Source organism: Arvicola amphibius, chromosome 4 (genome assembly GCF_903992535.2).
Source record: "Arvicola amphibius chromosome 4, mArvAmp1.2, whole genome shotgun sequence".
NCBI classification, from domain to species: Eukaryota; Metazoa; Chordata; class Mammalia; order Rodentia; family Cricetidae; genus Arvicola; species Arvicola amphibius.
This window is the reverse complement of record NC_052050.1, coordinates 148,724,964-148,751,248: the sequence shown is the minus strand read 5'-3', so window position 1 is coordinate 148,751,248 and position 26,285 is coordinate 148,724,964. Positions and strand designations below refer to the sequence as shown.

The 26,285-nt window shown below is 48.2% G+C and overlaps 1 protein-coding gene across 2 annotated transcripts in view; it reads right to left on the bottom strand.

Moving 5' to 3' along the window:
* The window catches only part of Atp7b (ATPase copper transporting beta), a 70,357-nt gene that overhangs the window by 9,897 nt on the left and 34,175 nt on the right, over positions 1 to 26,285 (bottom strand). For both annotated transcript variants that reach the window (XM_038328823.2, XM_038328822.1), the window contains exons 2-15: positions 24,099 to 25,323; positions 19,560 to 19,817; positions 17,793 to 17,956; positions 14,336 to 14,497; positions 12,241 to 12,317; positions 10,577 to 10,751; positions 8,970 to 9,203; positions 8,234 to 8,325; positions 7,167 to 7,294; positions 6,906 to 7,060; positions 6,370 to 6,504; positions 3,303 to 3,497; positions 1,746 to 1,928; positions 603 to 756 (exon numbers count right to left, since the gene is read on the bottom strand). In XM_038328823.2, the coding sequence (XP_038184751.1) occupies positions 603 to 756; positions 1,746 to 1,928; positions 3,303 to 3,497; positions 6,370 to 6,504; positions 6,906 to 7,060; positions 7,167 to 7,294; positions 8,234 to 8,325; positions 8,970 to 9,203; positions 10,577 to 10,751; positions 12,241 to 12,317; positions 14,336 to 14,497; positions 17,793 to 17,956; positions 19,560 to 19,817; positions 24,099 to 25,323 (3,337 nt within the window). The remainder of the gene's footprint in view (positions 1 to 602; positions 757 to 1,745; positions 1,929 to 3,302; positions 3,498 to 6,369; positions 6,505 to 6,905; positions 7,061 to 7,166; positions 7,295 to 8,233; positions 8,326 to 8,969; positions 9,204 to 10,576; positions 10,752 to 12,240; positions 12,318 to 14,335; positions 14,498 to 17,792; positions 17,957 to 19,559; positions 19,818 to 24,098; positions 25,324 to 26,285) is intronic.

The window sequence follows — 26,285 nt, the reverse complement described above, 5'->3', positions numbered from 1 at the left end:
CCTGGAGGCGTCAGCCAGGGACAGTAGTGCACACCTCATGAGAACCTGGAGGCGTCAGCCAGGGACAGTAGTGCACACCTCATGAGAACCTGGAGGCGTCAGCCAGGGACAGTAGTGCACACCTCATGAGAACCTGGAGGCGTCAGCCAGGGACAGTAGTGCACACCTCATGAGAACCTGGAGGCGTCAGCCAGGGACAGTAGTGCACACCTCATGAGAACCTGGAGGCGTCAGCCAGGGACAGTAGTGCACACCTCATGAGAACCTGGAGGCGTCAGCCAGGGACAGTAGTGCACACCTACAGTCTCGGCCACCTGGAAGGCTGGGGTGGAAGAGCCACTCGAGTTCACAGGCTGGAAGCTAACACAGCAAAACCCATTGCAAAAACAAAATACATAAAAACTTTAGATGTACCAAAGCAGGCAAGAGAAAAAGCAGGCATTCCTGGGGTAGGCAAGGCAGGGAGTGCCCAGCGATGAGCCTTTCATCTCTACAGGAAGGGAATCACACAGGAGGGTCTGGTACAGACTGGCTTGACTTTGCTTTCACCCAAGATGGGTCCAACCACCCCCAGATCCAGGAGGGACAAAAGCAAGGAATACCTTTTCCTGTGGGAGAGTTGCCAACTCCATTCAGGGGACCAGTCGGATCACTGTGAGACAGGATGCTTTCCACGTTGCTAACTTTACAGCCAATCCCACAGCCTGGCACTGCCTGGAAGTCTGTGCAGTGTCCAAGGGTCTCTGTCCCCAGTTCCTGTGGAGGCAAGAGAGCAGGACAGAGGCTGGAGTGAGGCCAGTGAGGAGAAAAAGGGACGGAAGGGGCAAGTAAAGGCAAAGCGAAGGAAAGGCACGATGAGCTCAGCAAGCGTTCTCTCATCAGACTCAGGGTTGGTTGTCAACCTGAACCAGGTTAAAGAGCTAAACCCTCTCTAGGTGAATACCTCATGACACGGGCAGGCAGCAGAACCAAGAGAAAAGTCAAATCACCTCATACCGCACAGATGTTTCCATGTCGAAAGTGATTACACTACAACAATGTGTAAGTGGCGTGGGACAAAGCCACTCTGGAGCTGCCAGACATATCATTCCCTGTGTGTGATACCCAGGGAAGGGATCAGAAATGATGGAAGTCATCAGAACAGCCAGCAAGAGGAAGTCTTCCCCCTGACCCATACAGGGAGAGGTCAAACAGCAGTGTGTTGACCCCTCTGAGGGACAAGCACAGTATAAAATTTCTCAAACACCCTCTCCCTTGTCGATGTTTTTCTAAGGTACCTACATCACCCCATATATCAATGATAAAATTTTGCTCAAGCCATTTAGACACTATTAGTATAGTCCCCTAATGCACTCCACTGTTTTAGGGCAGAAGGAGAGGTACAGTGCTTCTCTGAACTCTCCAAATTCAGGCTTCTCGGCTCACGTGTGCTAGCTCCTCCCAGTGAATGCTTGTGTCCTCTCACCCTCACCAAATAAAGAAGTTACTGAAGTACCTGTCTTCCCCTGCCTCAGACTTAGGTTCTCAGAAGGCAGAGGAGTCGTATCTCACTTATTCTGTCCTACGTCCAGTGTTATCATCTCGTTCCACAAACGGCCATGAAGAAGTCACTACAAGCCCTGTCTACCACAAGTGAAGACCTCCTCCGAGGCAGCTCAGCAGGGAAGTGTGTGGAGGATGAGGTTGATGAGAGAGAAGGCAACGCAATGCCAAGGCCCGGCAATGCAACGCCAAGGCCCTCATACCTCTTTGCAGTATTTGGTGACCGCCACACCCAAGGGGTGCTCGCTGCTGGCCTCTGCAGTACCCACCACAGCCAGAACCTTCCTGAGGGACAGTGCAGCTGTGTCCATAAGCAACAGGAACCGCATGACTTTGGGGACCCCATGGGTGATGGTGCCAGTTTTGTCGAACATAACAGTCTTTATCTGCAAGAACAACTTTATGTCAGGACTTAACATGGAGGCAGCTTTCACAGTTCCCATGTCTTAAGGCAGAGTTTCTTCCAACCTGCCTTGGGTGGGAACTATTCCTACCTTCCTAACTCTGAACAACAACTGCCAGTCTGTACAGCTAACTGTACTTTTCCTTTGACCCAGTAGAGGGCAGCAGGTTGCTCTGTGCAGACCATGATCCAAGAGCAGCAGATACAAACACTGTTGGATTCCCAAGCTCAGTGGTAGCCCCTGCCTTCAACACTGTTAATTGATCGTCTCCCTCCAAAGATCCCTGCCTCCCCTAGTCCACCCTTACCGCGCAGCCAGTCTGACTTTCCCAGCATGCAGCCTAGTGGCTTGAAGGAGCAACCTACTCTATTATGTGATCTCTCAAAGCTTTTGTAACTAGGCCCTCCCTCAACACGTTCTCTGTCTCAGATTTTCTCCTAGTTGTTCATTAGTTTATTCAGCACGATGTCTCCAGGTGCTTTAGGGCCGAGTGCCAGGGTCAGAACAGTGAAGGGAAACGCAGCAGACTTCATGTATGATCCACACAGCTGCATGGTCCCCTCGGGTGATCTTCACCCACCCACTACTTCGCTTCTGCAACCCCCCAGCTACCACGTCAGCAGGCTAGCTCTTACTCAATGTCCCCGAGCACCAGCACTACCTGAGGACCCCTGAACAGACCAAGCCCCAGTACAGTGTCCTTAGGGAGTTGTAGTCCTAATACTCAGTACTTGGGATACCTGTCCTTCCCCTGTGCTGTGAGATCCTTGGAAACTAGGAGCCATGACAAGTGCCAGAGCCTGGTGAGGGGCCCGCCTGCAGGAAGTGTGCAGCAGACAGTGCAGAGAACAAATAGGAGTGTAGACTGGAGTGCTGGGCGAAAGGAGGGCTCTGGGTTCCTAGATACGGTCTCACTAGGCAGCTCAGGTAAAACGTGAACTCATGATCCTTCTGCCTCGGCCTCCTGAGAGCTGGGACTGCAGGCACATCTCACTACACCGACCTATGTGAAGAGTCGTAATAGACACTGTCGCTCTTCCAAGTCACAGGCACCTGTGAGCTGGCAACTGTGTTAACTAACAGCTGCAGGTTACCTAACCTCCCCCTGATGTAGTCTCTTGTGAATCCCATCTACCACATGAGATGGAGTCCAGGACCGTCCACGAAGCAGCGAACTGTACAGCCATTAACTGCTGCTGGTTTTGCTACTACTCCCAGGCAGTCATGGCTTCCTGCTCCGGCCACCAACACTTACCCCCAGGCTTTCCTCTTAAGAACAGTAAAGAGTTACTATTTTTATAAGGACTCTGTAAAAACTGTGATCCAAGCTCCCACACAGAACCTGACAGGGCCCACCTTGTGTGCCATCTCCAGAGGCTTGCCTCCTTTGATCAGGACACCATTCTGGGCAGCCACCCCTGTGCCCACCATAACTGCTGTGGGTGTGGCCAGCCCCAAGGAGCAGGGGCAGGCGATGCACAGCACGGTGATGGACGTCTGGAAGGCGAAGCGGATGATCACCTCTGTCTGCGAGATATGCTTGCTCGGGTTCTGCAGAGGGAGACATCAGATGGGGTATTCGGGGAGGAACCTCACACCAAGACCGTCACAGTGGGGCAGTAGGAACTGAGAACGCAGTGAGCTAGTTTGGGGTACATGCTTGTTTTCTGTGCAGCTTCAGTATCAGAGCTGACTTCCCTGCCCCACTTCCTACTTCCCCAACTTCTTCCTATAGCTTCCCTCAAAGAGGCAAGGTGGGACAGGAGCAGAGTCGTGTAGACCCTGATGGAGCACAAGCTCAGAGGTCAGACCACGTAGGTCACACACCCGGCGCGACTGTTAACTTCACCCCCTCTCTGCCTCAGCTTTCCCGGGTATAAAACGGTGATTAAAGAATCTCAGAAGTGCTTTGTGCTTATAAATGAGGCAAATGCACACAAACAGACATCTGCACAGAACAGGTGATTAAAGAATCTCAAAAGTGCTTTGTGCTTATAAATGAGGCAAATGCACACAAACAGACATCTGCACAGAACAGCACTGGCATGTTAGAAATTACAACCATCATTGTTTTGGGTTTCATTATTTTGAAAGCTTCAATGGCTCTCCAAAGAATCTACGTTCAGATGATGCAAGGACATCTATCACCGTTTTCTTTCCATTATAGCAAAACCCGGGGATGACCAAAAGGGAACTGGTCACAATGGAGTATTAGGCAACTGTCCGGAAAATGAAGCTGCATGCACTAAGGCGGAAAGGAAGCAGTTAGACTGTGAGATTTAAAAGGCGGCATAAGGAAACCTGCTATGGTTTTATTCATGCTATTAAATCTTCTGCCTAACGCATTAACCACAGAAAGCTGCAAAGGGTAGCACTGGGGGCACTTCTAGTAACAGCTTTATTCCTCTGTGCATGTTTCATCACCCAAAGAAAACAACATAGAGGTCTGCTTTAGGGTGTGGTGGCACACAGTGAGACTAGTACTGGCTGTCTGGGATCTCCATTCATCTTGCTGCATTTTCATAATGGTTATGGTTGTCAAACATTATTCTAAGAACCACTACACTCACTAATCACAATAAAAAGTGTGTTTTCTGAAATGAGATTAAGAATCACAACTTCTTCACATCCTTTATCCTTCCATTTTAAAAGGCACAATTTTAAAATAAGGTATTCTGTAAGAGTTATTTAATATTCATAGAAGCCACTGTATTCATGTAAAAAGGCATGCTACTTAACAAATATGGGATTTTTAAGAGATTCAGACAATGTGATCCTTTTAACTGCCATTCTTACTAAAATGACACTTGGCATTTTAGCGGCACGGATAAACTTAGGGAACTAACATGAACCCTCCCTACAAATAATGCTCTTGCCGCAGTGATAAGAGTATCTGAAAGAAACAGGCAGTACCCCAGTTGTTAACACACACCCTGATTTAGAAATGTAAACCAAAGAATCAGAGTAAGAGGGCAAAGCGTGGAGCAGCAGAGAGCCACATACTCGCAATTTCCCGAAAAGCGGAACCCCTGACCATCAGGCCGGGCGCTGCCGCTGGCAATTCTAGGAACATGCTTATTCATGGGCCACTCTTTTGAGCACCAAGGGGCTGCTTAGATGCCACAAAGGACTCAACTAAGACTTTCTCAACTTAACATACAAACACCGAGGGAGAAAATGGCATCTCAGTAAACGGCGTGCACCATGTCTGATATACCTTTACCTGCGGGCAGAAACTATTTTTTTTTGTTTTTAAAATATTTATTTATTTATTATGTATACAATAGTCTGTCTGCATGTACGTCTGCAGTCCAGAAGAGGGCACCAGACCTCATTACAGATGGTTGTGAGCCACCATGTGGTTGCCGGGAATTGAACTCAGGACCTCTGGAAGAGCAGGCAATGCTCTTAACCACTGAGCCATCTCTCCAGCCCCCCAGAAACTATTTTAAAAGAAGAAACAGGTTCCGTCTTTAGCTCTTTACTCTGTTACTCTAAGCTAAAATAAGCCCTGGCATGGGATAAGATGAAATGATGCCCCACTCACTGGCCAGCTGGTGGCATTGATGGGTCATTAGCTGTTCAGGCCCGGCACTGCTGGCCTCTCAACTGTGGGCCTCCGGGTGTCAGTTCATAAAGCCACACTCATAAAAACCACGATGTCTTTAGACATCGCTGAGTGTCCGCTCTTGTTTCTAAAGCACATACATTTTTCTGAGAATACACTGTATTTTCCATTTGTTTTTGATGTTTGATAAAACAGTATTTCCTAAGATAGTGTTCTTCACCTACTTCTTAAAATTAGAAAATGTCTCTCTCCTTACTCTGTTGTTAAATAACTGTCTAATTATGAGAAAGCCTTGTCTATAATGACACGTAGCCTTTAAGTAGTACAGTAACACTTGGGAAGCACCACTGTTTGGGAAGGCAGGATATCAAAGCTGGTGTTAGTAGACAGAGGGATCAAAACACATACTTTTCCCTAAGATCTAGCATAGCATTGTGTCCTCAAAATTGCGGTTCATTTTCTATAACGTATGTCTTATAATGGCCAATAAACTCCTGAAGCATTCCAACTGGGAGCCAAATGGTGAACATTATCTCTGAGTAGAAAGCAAAGTGCATTTGTGTGTGTGTGTGTGTGTGTGTGTGTGTGTGTGTCAGTGCCAACGATGGGACCCAGGGCCTCGCACAAGCTGAGTGAGTACTCTGCCGCTGAGTGAGACCCCTGACCGTCAGTGAGCACTTCAGAAGTAGACCGATCACCCTACTGTAACATAGACTTTGCTGCCAACAGGTGAAAGGAGCAAATAGAACATAACGAGTGATAAAGCCCAGTGAATCCAAGACACACGAGGATAGAGCCAATGGCAGGAAGTTACTCAAAGCATGACCACCGTCCTGTCCAAGGCACCCGACTTACAGGGAAGTATTTCTGGACAACACCAAAATCAACAAAACCGATGACAATCCACACCACCAACGTTAAGGTCGAAATGATGATGATAAATGGGACAAAATATCCACTAAACCGGTCAGCCAGCTGCTGAATGGGTGCCTACGAAAACAAAGCATGAAGACCACAGAAAGTTACAACCCACCGAGACAGACGAGAGTAAGGCTTGGGTCCGAGCTCCCTCCATGCCCGTCTAGGAATCATCTACTCGGTAACTGATGGGTAGTCCTGTGAACCTTGAGAGTAATCCTCACGCTTCTTTGTCTGGAGGCAGGGATATAATGTAGCCCGGGCGGTCTGGAGCTGGCCCAGGCCAAGAATGAGCATGAAGTCCTGATCTTCCAGCTTCCATCTCTGGACTAGCTAGGGATGGAAGGTCTGTGTGGTCCCCACCGCTCCATTTTAGTCAGAGCTGGAGATGGACTCCAGGGCCTCTGGTAAGCTAGGCTGTGACCGTTTCTCAAAGGAGGGATTTCATCACGTGTTTTAAGTTTCATCACTACCTTTGACATCTGAGCCTCTTCCACCAGCTTCACAATCTGAGCCAACGTAGTGTCGTTGCCCACGTGGGTGGCTTTAATGAGCACAGAGCCGTGAGCATTTATAGAGCCAGCGATCACTATGCTGCCGGGTTTCTTAGTGACAGGCATGGCCTCTCCTAGAAGAGAAGACCCAAGTCAATGGCTCGCTCAGCCCACTCTACGTCACATGCACCGGAGACGACCATGACCCCACTGAAGGGAACATAAAACAAACTGCCTAACCTGTGATGAGGGACTCATCGGCCATGGTGTTGCCTTCCAAGACTTTCCCATCCACTGGGAACTTGCCCCCAGGGACAACCTTGATGATATCACCTCTCTGCACCAGCTCCATGGGCACCTGCTCCTCTCTGCAACAGAAGACATCCAGATAACATCCTCCTGGTCTGTAATCAGACCGGGTCCTAGACTGACTACTGGACCTTTTACAGCTAAACCCTATGTATCTGAGAGTTCTAAATTAGCAGACACAATCAACCTCGCGTCAAAAATATTCAGGAAAGGGATTGGGATGTAGCTTGGTGGTTCAACACTTGATTAGCATGTAAGAGGCCCTGGGTCCCATCTCCAGCAAAATCTCTCTCTCTCTCTCTCTCTCTCTCTCTCTCTCTCTCTCTCTCTCTCTCTCTCTCTCTCACACACACACACACACACACACACACACACAAACACACACACAAACACACACACACAGGAGGGGGGCCCTCTCTGTACTCAATAGTCACATATTCTTGCATTCTTGTTCTCTAAACAATACAGTATAATACCTATTTACATAGCAATCGCATTGTAAATGTATCGTAATTATTCTAGAGATGATTTAAAGTATATGGAAAGATGTGAATGAAATTCTATACAAATACTATTCCATTTCAGAGGAGGGGCTTAAGAATGGGGTGGCTTGGTATCTGAGGGTCCTAGAACCAAATTTCATTTATGCTGAGGGGATGGCTATACCTGCTTGGCACTGAGCAATGGAAAGGGGCTGAGCTTGACAGGGGAGTGCGCAGTTGAAAGCAGACTTCCACTGCCATGCTAAGGGCTAAAGACTTTACCCTAAGACAGCAGGGAGCCGCTGAAGGATTCCAGCACACAGCGGTGCAGACGGACCGGTGCGACACAGGCCTTTAGAAAGGCCACCGGTCTGAATGTGGAGAAGCTCCAGCAGCCAATGTCAGCTTAGGACAGCCCCTCAAGGCAACAGCTACGGTGGCTGCACAACGTCACTAACTACAAGAAGGACACTTGCTGGGAACTACAAAGATGATATGAAAAGATCACAAACCCACCTGAGGATTAAGTTGTCCTCACCAAGGGTCACAACTGTGGCTTCTGTGGCTTGGAGGGACATGAGTTTTGCCAGGGCTTCTGAGGTTTTGCTCTAGGAAATAACCGGAATGCAAATTGAGAGCTGACTGCCCAAACCCAGGCAGACACTCACAAGCATGGTGTCAAAGGTGGCTGGTGCAGAACACACAGCCACCACTAACCACTAAGGCAGCCACGCATGCCAGTGCCACAAGGAAAGCCCAGGCCAGTGCTGCCTAAGAAGACCTTGCAATTCCATTTCAGATTAAAACAATTCCAGTCTCCCCGATGGCTGTTTTCTTTCACCCTCAAAATAATTTTCTTCCCCTTCCTTTACAGGCTCCATTCCGATGCTGGGCTCGGTGTAAAGTGTTACACATCACCCAAGCCTGAGGTGGAGGTGTGCATTTCCACACTGACTACAATCCATTAGGCACTAAGAGACCATGTGAGCTCAGGCATAAAGTTCAAAGTTTGTTCCACTGTGCAATTACCCGAACAAAGGTTTTACTAATTAGCCAGATTAGCTGGGATTCTGAAAGGAACAACCAGCTGGGAGATTAGTGACTACAGCCCCTAATTACACAGGGGTTCAGATTCCTGTCATTCTCTATAGCCTGTATAATTGGTGGGTCTCAGCACATGGTGCCAATGGACTGAGATTCAGATTACTGGAAGGAATGGTGCTTTTCTTAACCTGTAGCTAGTTGTAGCTACCTTTGCCACGTGCTCCAGCCACCGCCCAAGGGCTATGAACACGAAGAGCATAGGGGGTGTATCAAAGAATGTCACAGGGCTCTTCTCAGCCTTCTCAGCGATGGCAACCACCAGGATGACCAGGGAGTAGGCGTAGGCAATGGTCGTGGCCAGTACGATGAGCACATCCATGTTGGCTGACTTGTGTCTCAAGGATTTGTAGGCTTGAACATAGAAGTACCACCCACCAAAGAACTGAAAGACAGAGAGAGCAAGGGTTAGACAAAGAGAAGGCGGCCCAGGAGCCTGCAGGATGATGAGGATTCTAGGTGCATGTATGTATCTGGTATCACTCTGTTCTCAGTGATTATTTGTTACTGATGACACACATTCTGCCTAAGCCGCCGATGAAGCATATTTTCTGGTCAGAGCGCTACTGGCCACAGAAGTGGATGAGCCCTTAAGGACCTGAGGCCTTTAAAATGCAGGCCTGTGGTGCAAATGTCCGTAATAAGAGAATGGTAACAACGATGATGATGGCTCACTTCTACTGTAAATGGTCCCTAGAGAGAAGGTAAATCAATGGCATATGTCCTTGACTCAAATAAAAGAGACAGCATCCGTTAAGTGTCCAACATAACCCCACTTCCATTAACAAACATCTGTGTCTGTGTAGGCTGAACATGGCATACATACATATAAGCATAAACACATACATGCCCCGCACACACACACACACATTTGCTCTATTTGTGAGACATAGGAGCAATACATGCCTAACTCCTGAAGATACAGCAGCAATACTAGAGAACAGGACTGGGCCAGAGGAGAGCGTAATTAGTCACAACACCTTTCCCTTTCTGTATTGCTGAAATTACTTAGGATAAGTCAAAGCAGGTTTGCAACTAAAAAGAAAATATAGGAAAATAATTCAGCCTACAGATGGTTGCCCCTGAATAGTCCTAGTTTTATTTGCCAAAATGTTCACATGCAGACATTCCCTATGCATATACATGCCTGCATACACAGATGTTCCACAGAGCCTGCCTGTGCTAAAAGGTGATTTTACCCAAAGCTGAAGGCCATGGCTTTGCCTTTCAGGATAGAATATTCAAGAGAAGCATGAGCTCCAGGGACATTCATCTAATAATTCTAACAACTAAGGTAAACTAGATTAAATAATAAGCAAATCAGGGCAATGGGGACTTGAGGAGTGACTGAACGATAGCACACTTGCCTAGCATGTATAAGATCCTGAGTCTTGTTACCGGTAAAACACACACACACACACACACACACACACACACACACACCAGGAACAGACAGGCTCACCAAGCTTACAAGGAGAGCCTGATTGTTCTAACAATTTTCAATCGCTTACAAAGAAGTGACGGTGAAGCTGTCAGTGAAGCCAGGCCTTTCTTAGTTCCCACATTTGCAGCCCTCCCTGCTGGTCAGAAGACAGAAATAAGAGCAGCAGCTACCCAGAGGTGAGGCAGCAAAGCTGCAGTGCAGTACCACTCGAACCAAGCTAAAGGGCTGCTGACACAGTTGGGGGGCGGGGTCAGAGATCCACTAGTCGTGCCTGGGCACAAAGGGCAGGGGTTTGCCCAGCTTCCAATACATACCTGGACAAAGGTACACAAGATGAAGAAGATGAGATTTAGAATGGATAGTCCCGGAATGATGTTGTGGTCCAGGACCATCGTCTCATGGGGCTTACTGCTGGGGATTAACATGTAGATCATCAAGCCCATGACAGGGATGCCAAACACCAGGCTACACAGGAAAGATTTCTTCCACCTGGAAGGCAAAATCAGCAACACAGACATCAGAACTGAGATCAGGTCAGATCTAAGATGGACTAAACCAAAAGTAAGGCTCACCCCTGACACGATCGTCAGTCCAAAGGACCACACATGACTACAAAGATCTTTGGGCTTAGCTCTGCCTTTGCATAAGCTGGTGTGTGACCACCAATTTATACGGGCAGCCACTGAGGACTAGAAGACGAGGACTATCTCCAAAGAGGTTACCACCCCCAGCCTACAGCAGCCTAGTGTTCTCCTGTTGTCTTATGCAGATTCCCCTCAAAGCAAGAAATGGATGAAAACAGTATTTTATTTGTGTAAGCTTAGTTACACGTTCAATTTCTAAACGACTATTTAAAATAAGATTAGTGAGGCTGTCAGTAAACACAAAAGGTTAGAACCCAGGATCACAGATGACATCTGTGGCCTCATGTGAGCTACATCATACATTATATTCCAAACAGGCCATACGGAACCTTCACTGAAGGTTCTTTGAAGTTCTGTATCCTAATGTAGCTCCTGCAATCCTGTGCGCTCAGGCTGCTGCCTGAGGCCATCCAAGAGGCAGATCCACTAGCTTCCCAAACTCTCACCTGCCAATCCCCTGCACCCTGGGCAAGCTGACTGAACCACGATGCAGGCTCTCCAAAAGCCCCAGAAGGACCCTCACTCCCTGATGACTCCTTTAGCTTAACACACTTCTCCGGGTTGCAAACCCTGGGTCTCCTGGTTCCTGGACCTTCCAGCATCTGCCTAAGTCACTGATGTCATAGTTGATGAACTCATTCCCAACAAGGCAAGGAGCCGCTCTGAGGCACTGTGCTACATACAACAGCAGCCTTCAAGTGTGTCAAAAGACTAAGCAACCATCTAAAACTACGAATGAACCTATATCTGCATCCTAGCCCACCCCACCCCACCCCCACTTTGGGCTGGAGATTCTGGGGCCTAGTGCATGCTAAGATACGGTCTGTCACTGGGCTAAGTGCCCTTCCCTGCACCGGCTCTTTCCTTTCCACTTAGCTTTGAGGACTGTCCTCAGATCCTACTTCTAGAACTTACGCAAATCAAGCTTACATAGATTGTAAAAGAAAAAGCCAACCTTCCCTCCCTCTATTCCAGCTAAAGCACATCTAGCATGTCAGCCGCCCATTGCAGGTGACCATTTAGAGTTAATTTAAAATTAAAATCAGTGAAACTTAAAAAAAAAAAAAGAAAACCTCAGTTCTACATTCGTACTAGCACATTTAAAATACACTATCAAGCTAGGCGGTACCGACACAGAGGCTGCCAACAGCCAGACACTTCTACAGACAGCATGCTCCCAGCTGATGCCACCCCAAGGGTAAAGGCAATGAACCCAGGACCGGCGTGGCTAGGCCATAGTCGAGTATAACGGCATCTGCACGAGCCAGAGTCAGTGGACAGAGGAGGGTGGAGACTTAGACAGGGCTACCATTCACCTTCTGCTTTCTACCTACTGTTTTATTTCCATTCTGTGGTCCAAGTGATGAGCGCTGGGATGTCTCTGGGCCAAGGAGGCACGAAAGCCAGTTTCCTTGTGATTGAAAGAGACAGGTGAGGAGCAAGGAGAAAGAGGGCAGTTAAAACAGGCACAAGTGGGAAGCATTTCCAGCCCCGGAAGTTAAAATCTCAGAGTTCCCCTGGGGACCTAAGGGGAACTCTTTGTCCCAAATGGCTGCCAAACCTTGTTCAGAGAGAGGTTCAGTACTCTCCATGCTGAGACTGTACCACCCCGCAGACATGGCACTGAATGGCCATGCCTCTCCCTACTGTAGTAAAGGTGGTTGGTACTGTCACACTAACTTCAATGGGTCCCAAAGCTGACCAGGGTTGCCTTCAAAAGACTCTCAAGTTAGAACTCCAGGCGTCCTGTGGTCTGGCACTTCGCCTATGCAAGAGGAAAGTGAGGCCCAGAGAGAACAAGTATACTAAAATACTGGGTGCAGAGTGTGGGGCTCTGGGCTTCTGAGCAGCTTCCTACTGCGTCCAGGACCTCTCTACTTGAAGAGTGGCTTTTTCGATGTCCTGACAGACCGTGCCTCAGCCCGGTGCTTTCTCCAAGCTCTGCTGTCACCACCGTCACCGAACACTACATCTCTGCTGCTCCTTGTGAATACACACGGGAAAGCTGCCACGAGATGCCTTCTCAGCAAACAGAGAGGGCCCAGCACGCTGGCGCTGAGCAGCTCCAAAATGAAATGGCACGGTAGAAGGGCAATCGAGGCAACACAAGACAAACACTCTCCTAACTCATCCCGGCCTAGCTGTATCAGGACAAGACACCCCAGAGTCAGGAGCCTGGAAGCCAGGCAATCTTCCAATGTTTCTGTACTATGGACCGAGGTCCAGGAGGCTGCACCGAGTCACTGAGCAGGGTGGAGGCAGCTAAGGGTATTGGAAGTCAAAGGGGAAGGGAGACGTGTTTGAAGACTCCACTGAGAACTCTCCTTCATGCTCATCGCGTCATGGCGACTCCTTAGCCCCGTGAGTGACATGTGAACACTGTTCTCTCAGATTCGGGGTACCGTAGAATGGGATCTGAGCTGGCAGTGCCATCTTGCCCCCTGTGAGCTGGGCATCGGTGAGCAAGAACCTAACTCCTCTGGGGCTCTATTGTCGTTTAGCTGTGAAGCTGGTTAGCCTACATGTATACAAACATCAGCAGCATTTCCATATCCAACAGCTCTGCTGGGCCACACAACAAGCCTCTCTCGCTATACACATGCCCAAGGAAGAAACAATTAAGGATAACATTTCACAAGCAGTCAGTTTCGCTAAGTAATTAACCTTTACCCCTGACTGCTACAGGTTACTCTTACTAGCTTGGACTGTCTTAACCCATTCCAGTCACCAAGGATGGTCGTTCTCTCAAGTCTGGTATAATACCGACCAGAAGAAGGAAATGGGAGGTCTGTGGACAGACACAGGGAGTGGGAGGAAGGACAGTCATGAACCCTCTGTTCCTAATGCAAAGATGACCATGTTCCCCTACAAACCTAGCAGGGAGGTGAGTGTGGAATTATCTGTGTGGTGCCATTGTTCCCTGAGTCTGCACACACCTGGCACAGATAGAGACAGTATTTGTAAATAGAGGTTAGGCAGCTTAATTCTCTACACCAGTCCAGACTGATGATCTTCAGGAAATATTTAAAACTAAAAGTAATGTCTCTTTCCTCTCATCTTTTTCTTAAAAAAAAAAAAAGTATGAGCGTATGTATGCACACACGTGTGGAAGCCAGGGCTAACAGCCCTGGGAAGTCGGTTCTTGTCGACCGACCACGGGTTCCAGGATGGAACCTGAGTTGTCCTTCAGGCTTGCACAGCGAGCACTTCCAGCTGCTGAGCCCCTTGCCAGCCTCATCTCTTACCAGTGACACTCTGCTCACACAACCTGCTATGAACTAACCTTCTTCAATTAATTAAGCAACTGTGCTACACTCTGGAAAAGTCGATAGCTTTTAGAAGACTTTTTAATTCCGCTTAGTTACCTTTCTCTAGCAATTATATACCACCTTTGTAAAAGTGGACACACAGTTTTCAGGAACTGACTACCTCAATAATCTTGATGATATCCCGTGGACCAATGATTTCAGGATCAAACTTCACATGGGCTTTGTTGGTGGCGAGGGCCACAGAGGCATAAGTGATGCCATTTGTCCTCGTGAGCTTGGACTCTATGTTGTGGACACAGGAAGCGCATGTCATCCCTATGATCTGTAAGACAAGAGGACAAAAATCCCAGGACTGAGAGCAGCCTTTCCAATGTACCTCAGGGACTTGAGTGACAGGCATTTACTTCTTCCTCCAGTTTCTTCCCCAGACACTGGACTCCTACTCCTAAGTCCATGTGCAAGATTCCATCCCTATCAGTGTCCCAGTGACTTCTGCAGCTTTCTTCCCATTCCAGAATACGCAACGGTAATCATTCAGCCAGTGACTGAAGACCAAGGTTTGACTTTTGGCTCTCTAAGAATGAATGAGCTTTTGGCAAACACTCCACATTGTGTTTTCTCGGCAGCAACACTGCAGCAATCACTGCATATCAAGTATACGGAAAAGCACCTTTGCAAAATCTTTGGAACCCTTCAAGTGTTGCCAGAATCTGATCTGCAGCCTTTATCTGGCCCTCTGTTCCGGGGCTCTGCTGGCTCCCACGGAGATAATGTCAGTGCCACGTGATCAAGAGACCAAATTTTAAAAATTACTCTTGGAGGGGGTAGAAGATGAGCTGATCCTAGAACACAGAGGGTGCTGACAGGTGATGGTAAAGATAACAACAAGGGGGAAAATCCAAGGGCAGCGCAGCATGAGGCGTTCAGACAGCCACAAGCAGCCGGGCCTGGCAGGGCAGCGGCCACACAAGGACGAGGAGGAAAACCTGAAGCGCCGTTGGATGCAGGCGTGAAGGCTTGTGTGCTCTCAACTAGAAAGTGTGGCTAAGCTGGCAGCTGCTGCATAGCTACTGGGAGGGGGATGGACATCAATGCAATGTGATCGGAACTGCACTTCAGAGTGTGCAGCAGAACTCCAGGATGAATGCCCAAGGAGCCATGAGATCCATTCGGAATTAGGGGGCAAGAAGGGAAGTCACCTATTGATGACACATTCGACATCCAGCTTGGCATGGTACCCAAGAACAAGACAAGAAAGGCGGGACCATCAGGCACCAGCTCACCTGCTCTTCGTGCTGCACTAAGAGACACTTAACAAGTTGATGGGTATGTCAATGGAACATATGCAACATCTTTACAGTAATAATTTTATTACACACTTTCAACATGGTAGGTGCCATCTTAGACACTAGATTGGTCTCATCAGGCCAAGGAGGGAGCCCTCCCTATGCTGAAGGGCTGAGAAGCTTACTAACTTGTGCATTGTCCCGCACCAGTGAGGGGCGGAGCTGAAGCCTGCCCCTGAGAACCTGGCTCCAGTGTCTACTCTGAGCAGCTGCGGTCTGCACAAGAGAGGCAAGTTGTTGGAGACCAGGCTAGCAACTGTCCCTGCAGCAACAGGGCAAGAATTTTAACTATGGCACCTCTGCCAAACCACTGTGTCCTCGGACCCTGAAAAAGAAAAGATTTAAAGTGTGACATGCCACTGCCAGATATAAATGAGGCACAGCAGGTAGCCTAGACTAGGAATTAAGTGCAAAAGAGTCCTAAGTTAGGGTGTAGTTCAGAGGCAGAGCACATGCCTAGCCTGTGCAAACAAATAAATAGATACAGAAGTTCACATACAACATTCAAACGGATGCAGTGGAACAGACCTTTAGTCCTAGCACTTGGGAGGCAGAAGCAGCAGATCTCCGTGAGTTTGAGGCCAGCCTGGTCTAGGCAGCAAGTTCAGGCCAGCCAGAACTAAATAATGAGGCCCTGTTTTAAAAAGTAAACAAAAATCCAAAGACGCCATGGCTGCATAGTGAGACCCTGTTTAACGGGCACGAGGACTAGCTTAAGGAAAGACCAGAGTGAAGCTCATTGTTTAAACGAGTTTTCCCTCTTACCCATTTCTATTTATTTATTTACCTGTGCATGTCTGTGATTTGGGAATGCACTGTCCAACGCCCACATGTGGAGGTCAGAGAATAACGTGTGGGAGTCGGTTCTCTGCTCTCACTATGTAGGTTTTGAGTATCAAACACCGGTACCAGGCTTGGTGGCATGCTTAGCTACAGCTCCTCTCGCCAGCCGTATTTATTTATTTATTTATTTATTTATTTATTTATTTATTTATTTATTTATCTATTTTCTGTATGCATATGTATGTATGTAGGGTGTGCACGTCCAAGCGCAAGGCGTGGGCTGATGGCAGGTGTCTTCCTGGGTTGTATTCCACTTTGTTTGTCAAGGCAGGTATGCCCCTGAACCCAGAGCATGCCAGCTCAGCTACTCTAGCCACAGTGACAGTCTGCCTCCTTAGCACCAGCGTTACAGGAAGTCCTCGATACCTGTCTGGATCTGTGTTGGGGATCTGAATTCCGATCCTCAGGATTGCATGCTAAGAGCAATATTATTTCCTGAGTCATCTCCCAGGCGTCTCTTGATCTAGGTTTTCTACACAGTGTCTCAGTGGGGTCAAGGTGTTGACTACGGGTAACGAACCCTACAGGGACTGCATCAGGATTCCTCCCCTGGTAGTGATGCCTGCTGTAGCCAGGAAATATGAACTCTGTCCTTCAGCATGTAGCCCCTGGAACCAGCACAAAGCGTGGGAATACCACTTATCAGGAGCTCAATGCACCTCGTGTCCTCCATCTTTTCTTCAAATGTTTACTTACCATTGATGGCAGACAAAACACAAGGAAGCAAAGGCCCCACTTACCTCAGTAAAACAATAGTACTCATTTGGCGAGGGGGGAGGCAGTTCTTTACATCTCCCTTTGTTTACGCAAAGCACTTTCTACAAACATGTTCTGAATAGAGGACGCAGCTCTATGCTCTTCATTAACTTGCTGACATGCAGTTAGCATAGCAGACGGACAGAAACACTGAACAATCCCTCCCTTAGGAATTCGCCTCCTATTGTTTCAGGACTCTTCGTCACTCATCTCGTGGACACTGGTATGCCTACAAGTCCTCTCCATCTTTGTGTTCTCTCATTTGGGGGTGGGGGGGAAACAGGATGGAATCTGAGGCCAAGATCTCCCGACATGTCACTGAATGGAGCGCACTACTCTGAGGACTTAGGTCTTCTATCTAGAGACACCTTTGGGAGGTTGAGCTTTAGACTCGAAGGACTGTGCCACAATGAGCCTCCGGTTTACCAGGCTTACCACAGCCCACCGTCTGCGCTTCTGTCTCTAAACTCTCACACTTCACCATCTCTCCCTCTTGACCTTGGGTATACCCACTAGAATGGCCTCCTCTCCCTCTCAGACACAAGCAATCTCTCTTCCCAAACTAAACAAGCACGCAGCCCAGCAGCCAGCAAGTATAAGGACAGCACCTGTCAAAAACTCACCCTCCACCCTCCACAGCCTGCACCTCAAGGTAATAGCCCCTGGACTTACAATCAGTTCGATGTCACCTTCAGAGACCGTGTTGTCCTCCATGACGGTTGCTCCAAAGCCCAGGTCCTGGATGAGCTGAGCTATTCTGGGCGGCTGGATGACCTCTGGATTATACTTGACCTCCGCCTTTCCCGACATCAAGGCAACCAACACAGAGAGAATACCTGGAACCATTGGGTCATGGCTGAGACTCTGGGCATGGCAACGGGGCTGATATTGTTGTCAGCCCAGCTTAATCAAGAAAAATACCTCAGTAAGAATCCACTAGAGCAGTGGCTCTCAAAATTGGCTGGGCATGAGCATCAGCTGGGGAGCCATGCTAGTTGCCTCCTAGCACAGCCCAGGCAACTCAGTATCTCCCAGGGTAAGTGTCAAATGTCGTTTTAAGGTTTTTCAGGTGGTTCTAAATCATAATCAGGATAAAGAGCTACTATTCCCAAAAACACGCCTCAAACGTTAAAGGGCATATGAGCCCTCTGAGGACCTTGTTAAATCAGACTCTGATTTGGTGGGTGTGGGATTCCAAACACCCACCCAGCCCCTGAAGATGCCAAGCCTTTAAGAAGGTCCAACTGTCGCATGCACATCAAAGAAGGGGTGTAGATGCAGTGGTTACAACCACTGTCACAGAGAGGGCACATTTTTCTTCCCTTCCTGGCATACACGGGGAAAATTAGAAATTTTCAAATATTGGTTTATTTACTCTTCTCAATTTTTTAAGGATTTCCAAAAGTGAAAATACTATAAACCATCTGGCTAATACTATTGTGTTAGTTTAAGGAGAAGAGTTACGCTCAAACGAAAGACACAATATGCTTTAGAAAATAAAAGATAAAAAAAGGAGATAAATTAAAGTCAGGTGCAGAAACGTAGGTACTATGAAACTATATTTTAATTTGTCTGCAACCAGACCACAGTTGACAAAGGTTCTCCTGCAACACCCTGATTTAGCACAATGACCCAAGAGCTTCGGTAGTTTGTTGTTGTTGTTGTTGTGTTGTATTGTTTTTCAAGACAGGGTTTCTCTGTAGTTTTTGAAGCCTGGCCTGGAACTAGCTCTTGGAGACTAGGCTGGCCTCGAACTCACAGAGATCTGCTTGCCTCTTACCCAGAGAACTGGGATTAAAGGCGTGCGCCACCACTGTCTGTCAGTAGTTTTAAAAAGTGAGCAGAAGGCCGTGAAAACAGAATATCCTAAATTAAGCCTGATGAAGGGCCAAAAGTCAGAGCAGAAAGTCTCACGCAGCACTGGGCTAACTCTGCTCCAGGGGAACAGGTAGAGTCTTGACCGAAGTATTCCCAAACAAAAACAAGAACACTTTCAGGATTAAGGAGCAATATTATAAACATCATCTGGAGGGCAAACCCAGCAGACGCAGAATTTATTTATAGCCTCCGGCATCAACAAGACAGAGGATCCGAAACCAGAAATTTTAAGCCCAGGCTAGTTTTTCATTTTCTAGAGAAGGGCGGATGGGATGTGGGTAGGAAACAAAAAATACTGGGAAAAGCTAATCGAGAAGGAATCTTTCCATAGAACATACCATGACTTTCAGCCTAGACTTGTTTGGCTAATGTACTCAGAGACAGGCTTGTGACAAAGTGTTTCTTAAGGGACAGAATGCCAATCATGCAGGGATGTTAGACAAACATGGACATTATCACCTGACAGGCTTGTTGCCAGACTGTCTGGGTTACTGATAAACACAGTGCATGGAGAAGGGACACCAAGGACGTCCAAGTTCAGCATGGTTTCAGGTCTCTTACCGGCATGTCTCTGAAGACCCCTCTCTATGTTAGACACACAGGACGCACAGGTCATGCCTCTGATCTCTACAAAGCACTTCTGCGGTGCTGCTGTTCCCGGGGATGGTGGGGTATCTGACGAGTGGCCAGGATCATGGTTTGTGGGGACCCCTCTAGCACTGGAAGCCAGGTTCTGCGTAGACTCTGGTGTACCACCCATGGTATGTGGCACAGAATTCCCAGAGCTGAAGTTTCCGACGCGGTTGATAGGAAAGCTTTCTACAATGAAATGTGAGAGGTAATCAGAAGACAAGAAGCAACTTTGCTTGTTACAGGTGGAGGTCAAGCGTGACAGTATTCAGATTAAAGCTCCTAAAGAAGTGGCCAGGGGACTGGTATCTCCAACACTGTCTCTCTCCTGTATCTTTCAGATATCTTTGTCAGTGACAAGCAATGCAAATGCGTCCTCCAAGCTTATGCTTTGTGTTGTCATCCTTCTGATGACGTCTTTTAGTAAAGAAAAAAAAACAGTTCATATGTTAATAAAAACCAACCTTTGTAAATGTTTAGTTCTTTTAGTAGATTCTATCTCAACTTGGCAAAAATATCCATGCAATTTTTCTCTAAAAGCCCCAGAAGATTTCTCTGTGCATACATGCGATGTGTGTATATGTGTGCACACAAATATGTGTGTGTGGGGGTGCACATTTAAGTGTGGGTGTATGTGGCTATCCATGCATGTGGAAGACAGAGGCTGACATCATGTATCTACATATGAGGGAGGTGTACATGTGGGCATAAATAAATGGAGGATGCAGGTTGGTATCACATGTCTACACATGCATATGTGGGGGCACATGTGGGTAGACATGCATATGGAGGACAGAGGTTGACATCATGTGTCTTCTTTGATTACTCTTCACTTTATGTACTGAAGCAGCATCTCTCACTAAACCCAGGGCTAGCTGGGAAGAAATCGATCTTCTTCCACAGCCGGGAAAGACGAGCATCTTCTCCCCAGAGTTCTGGTGACTGAGGAGGTAATATTTGTATAGGGCTGCCTCTGGAGAATCTGTTCATTCCCAGGTTCCCAGCCCCATTTCCTCACATTCAATTAGCAATCCCAAATGTCTCTTCAGCTGTCACCTCAGTCTAGCCCAGCCAGGAAAGGGTCTCCACTTTTACTGGATGATGGGATACAGCTGGGTCCACTTGGGTAATCCAGCACCTTCCACCTCAGATCCACTCTTTTCATCACATGTATAATGTCTGTTAGGTATGTAAGGATGCAGCTCTCAGCTACCTCTCCAGTACCGTGCCTGTCTGCCTGCCACCATGCTTCCCACCATGATAATAATGGACTCACCCCCTGAAACTGTAAGCAAGCCCCCAATTAAATACTTTCTTTTATTGTGAGAGTTGCCTTGGTCATGTTATCTCTTCACAGCAATAGAGAAGTGACCCAGACAAACAGCATCCAGACTAACATTGAAACATATTCACCATTCCATCTGATAATGTAAAACACCCTTAAATGTATGCAGAATGGAAACAATGCGACTGGAGGACGGACTGACATTTCCTCGAAACCACAAGTGCCGGAGACAAGATGGGCAGTGACCGCCTGAGCTGACAACATCTATGGCTTCCAAATTATTCTTCTGAATGAATCTCACATGTTTGTCGTGACGTGCTGCTATTTTCTGTGATCTGGTAAACAACCTCCCCTAACCTTAGGGTGTGGCAGCAAGTCAGCAGGCACGGGATACATTCACAAGCTCACCGACATGTTACCCTAAACGAAAGCCTCCCATACAGGATGTCCAGCTAAATTCCACTTTCAGGTCACTGTCAATCTTCTCTGGTGTAAATATATCTTCTGTGTGGATATGTTTATACAAAAGAAATCAATGGATACTTACCTGAAATTCAGCTGAGTGTTTAGATTTCTATTCACTAGATCCTATACTCTAAGCACCTCTTGGGCTTAGTGACTATAATCCTCATGGTTCTACCTAATAGAAATTAGTTCTTTCCTTCCTATGTTTGCTCAGTCAAGTTCAATTACTTTTAATATGTAGTTCCATAGTCATTTCTCTTTTGCTGCCAATAACCCGACTGTACCATTAGAAGATTAAGCCTTACACAAAACAGTTTATATGGAGGCTCTTCAATACTTCTTTGGAGTACAAGATTTACTGTTCTGTTATTGTCTCTACTGACTTTGTTTTAAGTGCACACACACCGCATTCTTTCCAGGCTGTGGAGAACAGAACGTGGTGAGAAAACAAAACAGCCCTTGGTACGAAGAACAAAGCATGTGGCCTCCGTATTTCCCAGGCTGCGCCTGCTGGGGTGGGGACTGTGGCGGGGTACGGAGGGGAGTTGGTAAAGGATCCCAGTTGAGCAGCCTTTCCAAGGACACAGCTCAGCTCAGTGGTCAGAGGATACGGAGTATGGGAAACAAGCCCAGAGGCTCTGGGTGCTGCTGGGGCTTTGCCTGGGCGCTCTGGAACTAGTCCCAGGGGCCAGTACAGACACACCAAGAGCAGCAGCAGGTTCCAGGCAAAAGGCTCGGTGACCAGGGAACTAAGTTTTACAGCACACCACCACCCACAGAGCTGTCCCCTCAGCAAATAAGCCTACCAGCTATAGCCCCACTCGGCAGACTGTGGTCAGGACGGCCTAAGCCCAAGGCAGCTGATGCTAGCCTGGACAATGAAAAGGGATGGAAGTGGGGGATAGAGGGGTGGAGGGAGAGAAAAGAGAGCAAGTGCCCTGTCCTTCCTTATCTTGGGCCTCTCTGGTACATGCTACCTCTGCCCACCCTCTGCATGCCCCCGTCTACTGAAAGTCTCCCCAACCTCACAACAAAGATCGGGCTCCCACTTTCCTTGTGTAGTGGACTGGGATCCTCTCCCTAGTTAACTGTGGTAGGAGCTGCTCAACTTGGCTTCCATGGCCTCTTGAGCTAATGTAAGAGGCTGCCCTCTCTGGTGGCCATCTGGAAAATGTTACCTGTGTTCTCAACCCCACTTAGCTCAGCTCGCTCGCTTTTCCTCCAGCACTCCTTCACATCCATTTACACCCCCAGCTCCACACTGCCTGTCCTTCAGCATCAGGGAAGGGTTCATCCTGGGCTCCGCTTCTCCTCCAGGGCTGTTTCCCGCCACACACAGCCCTCACTCTGACCCAGGCCTGTTGGCACTGACCGCTGACTTCCTGATGTGCTGGGTCAAGAACCAGCCTCTGGGGGGCTGGAGAGGTGGCTCAGAGGTTAAGAACACCAACTGTTCTTCCGGAGGTCCTGCGTTCAGTTACCAGCAACCATATGGTGGCTCACAACCATCTGTAATGAGATCTGGTGCCCTCTTCTGGCATGTGTATACATAAAAAAAAAAAAAAAAGAAAGAACCACCCTCGGTCCTGCTCAGCCTCTCTGCATTTTCCTAAAGCTCCTTCCTCCTTTCAAGGCACTGACTCCACTGCCCACAGCACCTCCAACACTCTCAGGCTTTTCCTTCACTATCTCCTACTTCCCACCATACGCCATCCTGGAAAAACAGCCAGGACGTACCCACACGATGCAGTAGTTTAACCCTTCTGCTGCCTCCTATCACAAGGAGGCTCTCCGATGAGCTTTCTCCTACAGCACGCACAGCTAGCACAGGCCCCGACGGCACGGTACGCAGAGGAGTTCAACTGATGCTGCGGTGCTGGGTGGGAAGGAGAAGCAGGGCTGGCTGCTACTCAGGAAGCTCGACTTGATAACGAGCCATCTCAAAATGGGAACCCTTTGTGACCCCTGTCACACACCCTTCCAGAAAGGCTCTAAGAGCCATCCACAGGAATGGCCATTGTAAAACTCCTCCCCTTAATTTCTACTTTGAATGGACAACCCTTTAGTTGCTGCAAGTTTTGAGACTTTGGTTTTCTGAGATGGGGACTAATGTAGCCGAGACTAGGCTTGCACTTGCCATGTAGTTGAGGGAGGCCTTGTCCCTCATCCTCCTGCCTCCCGCATCCCCATAAGGTCCAAAGTTACAGGCATACGATGTGCCACAATGAACAGCATTTTGTTTTTTAGACAGAGGGTCCTTGAACACACACCCGCCTGCATTCGTTTTCTGTTTGTTTGTTTTATGTTTTGGTGGTCTCTCAGCCTGTGCCATCATGCCCCGTAAGACTAAAATTCTATTGCATTTATTTCATTTTGTGTAGGAAAGGAATCTTCAGAGAAAGGAGCAAATGTTCCTTCTGTAAGAGAAGAGTCTAACAGTCCTACAATGCACATTTATAGAATGCACACTCAGAGTTCTTTCTAGAAAAGAAGCCCAAATCATGAGTCTATCATTTGAGTGTCAGCGATGTGACAGGCAGCAACTGGAAACTGTGTTTTCACTGCCCTGCTACTAACAGATGAGCAAAGGTTAGCAAACCTGGCTACAACTGCCAACATGAGAGGCAGTGACAGGGCCCACCTATTCAGCTACCCAAGTACCGTCATGAGACACCAAGAGAGGACCCCAGACACACTTTAAACATGTAACGATGGCATACCGGAATTCACTGACACCTCAAATCCCATGTCTTCTACGGCCGCTTGGAGTTCATCTGCATTAACTATTGAGGGATCGTAAAGAACTGTTCCAGTCCCTTCAGCCGCAGAGATGGAGACTTGCTGCACGCCTTCCCGCTGGGACAGCATGCCTTCGATGGGCGAAACAGACGATGCGCTGGAAATGCCAGTGATGCTGAGCACTGCAGTACTGCGCGGGCCCTGCTCTTGGTGTCTCTGGGAGGAAGCAGGGGAGGGAGAGCTGAAAGACCCGCTCTCGGGCTCACTCCCCTCTACTCCATCAGGAAGAGAAACTTTAAAGCGTCCAGGTGGCAGCGCCTCAATGGCCTTCTGTAGGAGCAAGGGGGTGATACAAGAAGGGTCATACTGAATCTGGGAAGCTTTGTTCTCCAAGGACACTTGAATACTTTGAACCCCTGGGAGTTGGCCTATGTTTCCTTCGATATTCAAAACGCACGACTTACAGTGCATCCCGTCTATTCTCAGCTGGAGGGTGGCCATGTGGCTCCCTTGGTGCCCTGGGGTCTCAGAGTTATTGGAATTCTGGTTAGGAGAAACTGTTGGTCTTTTTAGGTTAGTGCTTTCCAACTTGTCTATATCAATTGGTCCCAGCCTTAGGGGAGCCGTTCTGTTCTTGATGGCAGCTTCGAATCCCATATCACAGATGTGGTCCCTGAGGTCTTCGGGTTGAATGAGGTAAGGCTGATATGTGACAACGGCCTCCTGGTTGCTGAGGGAGACTTTGATTCTCACGACCCCTTGTAGCTTCCGGATCTTGCCTTCGATGGAGTTGACACAAGACTGACAGGTCATGCCCTCGACCCGGAGCTTAACCACGGCCTCCTCGGCTGCAGAGGACCTGGATGGCCAAGAGGCAGCCTTTCCTTCTGCAGCACTGGCCTCAAAGCCCATATCCTCGATCTGAAGGCAAATCTGCTGCAGGTTCATGACGGATGGCACATGTTTGACAGTGGCACTGCCTTGCTCCAAGGAAACCTTGATGCTCACAATGCCTTTCAGACTAGAGATCCTGTCCTCGATGGACTTGACACAAGAATGGCAAGTCATGCCCAGGATGCTAACCACACTGGTGGTGGCTGGGCAGATGCTGTCCAGACCCCCTTCATAGCCAATATTGTCAAAGGCGAAGCTCTGCTTTGTTGCTTGTTCCCTGGGACGTGCAGGCATGGTAAGTTTAGATAAGATCTAAAAGAAAAGGAAGTAACAATTTTATCCTTAAAACCAAGTCTTTTGGGTAGGGATTCCACACCTGCATTGCTAGTTCCCTAAGGACCCACTGCCTAAGGAGATGTCGTGAGTGCCTCCCCAGGCTCCTAATGATTGACTACAAGAATCTATAACTCTGCAGAAGGTCTGTTCCTGGGCTTAGGAATCCTACTTCACCTGTGTGGAGCTGGAACTACCCCTGAAACTGTGCCAGAACATCAACAGTAAATTGCCCAAAGACTGAACGCTAAGCCCACACAGCTGATCAACCACCTGACAAGGAGTCGTAACAGGAAACAAAGCTGGAAAAAGCAACTTGACAAAAGAGACACGATTTTCATACCGAGCAGTCCAGTACTCCACATAAACTCGCACCAGGGAACAGCAGGGCAAGTCCGCCAGGTCTTCTCCAGTAGGCACCATACCCCAACCCCTAGATCCAGACTTGGTCCCACATCCAATGACCCAGCCTCATCTGGTCAGCCCTGTCTGTACGGCCACCAACCTCCAGGCTTTGGCCAGGGCATATACCTATGCAGCAGCCCAGAACCCTCCTCCTACCACCTGACTTCATCCCTCCTGCGCTATATCCAACTTCCAGGCCCAGTCTGGACCCAGATATCTTGCACTGGGAATCACCCTGGTGATTTTACCAGCTGCTACTTTCCGCATGCCTTCCTCAGCGCCCGGATCTAGCCCAGGCCCAAATCTAGTTCTTTACCCCTAACCTCCAGGCTTGGACCAGAATACACATCCTGTGAACCAGTCCACCCCTCTGGGGCCACCTGGCTTCATCCCACCCACATCATATTTACACTTCAAGCTGAGCCCAACCCAATCATTCTGCGCTGTGTCCCAGCATGCTATGTCCATGTCAGACCCAGAACTAACAAAAGAAGTCCACCTGCCCAGGTCTCATGACAAAAATACAAATATGAAAA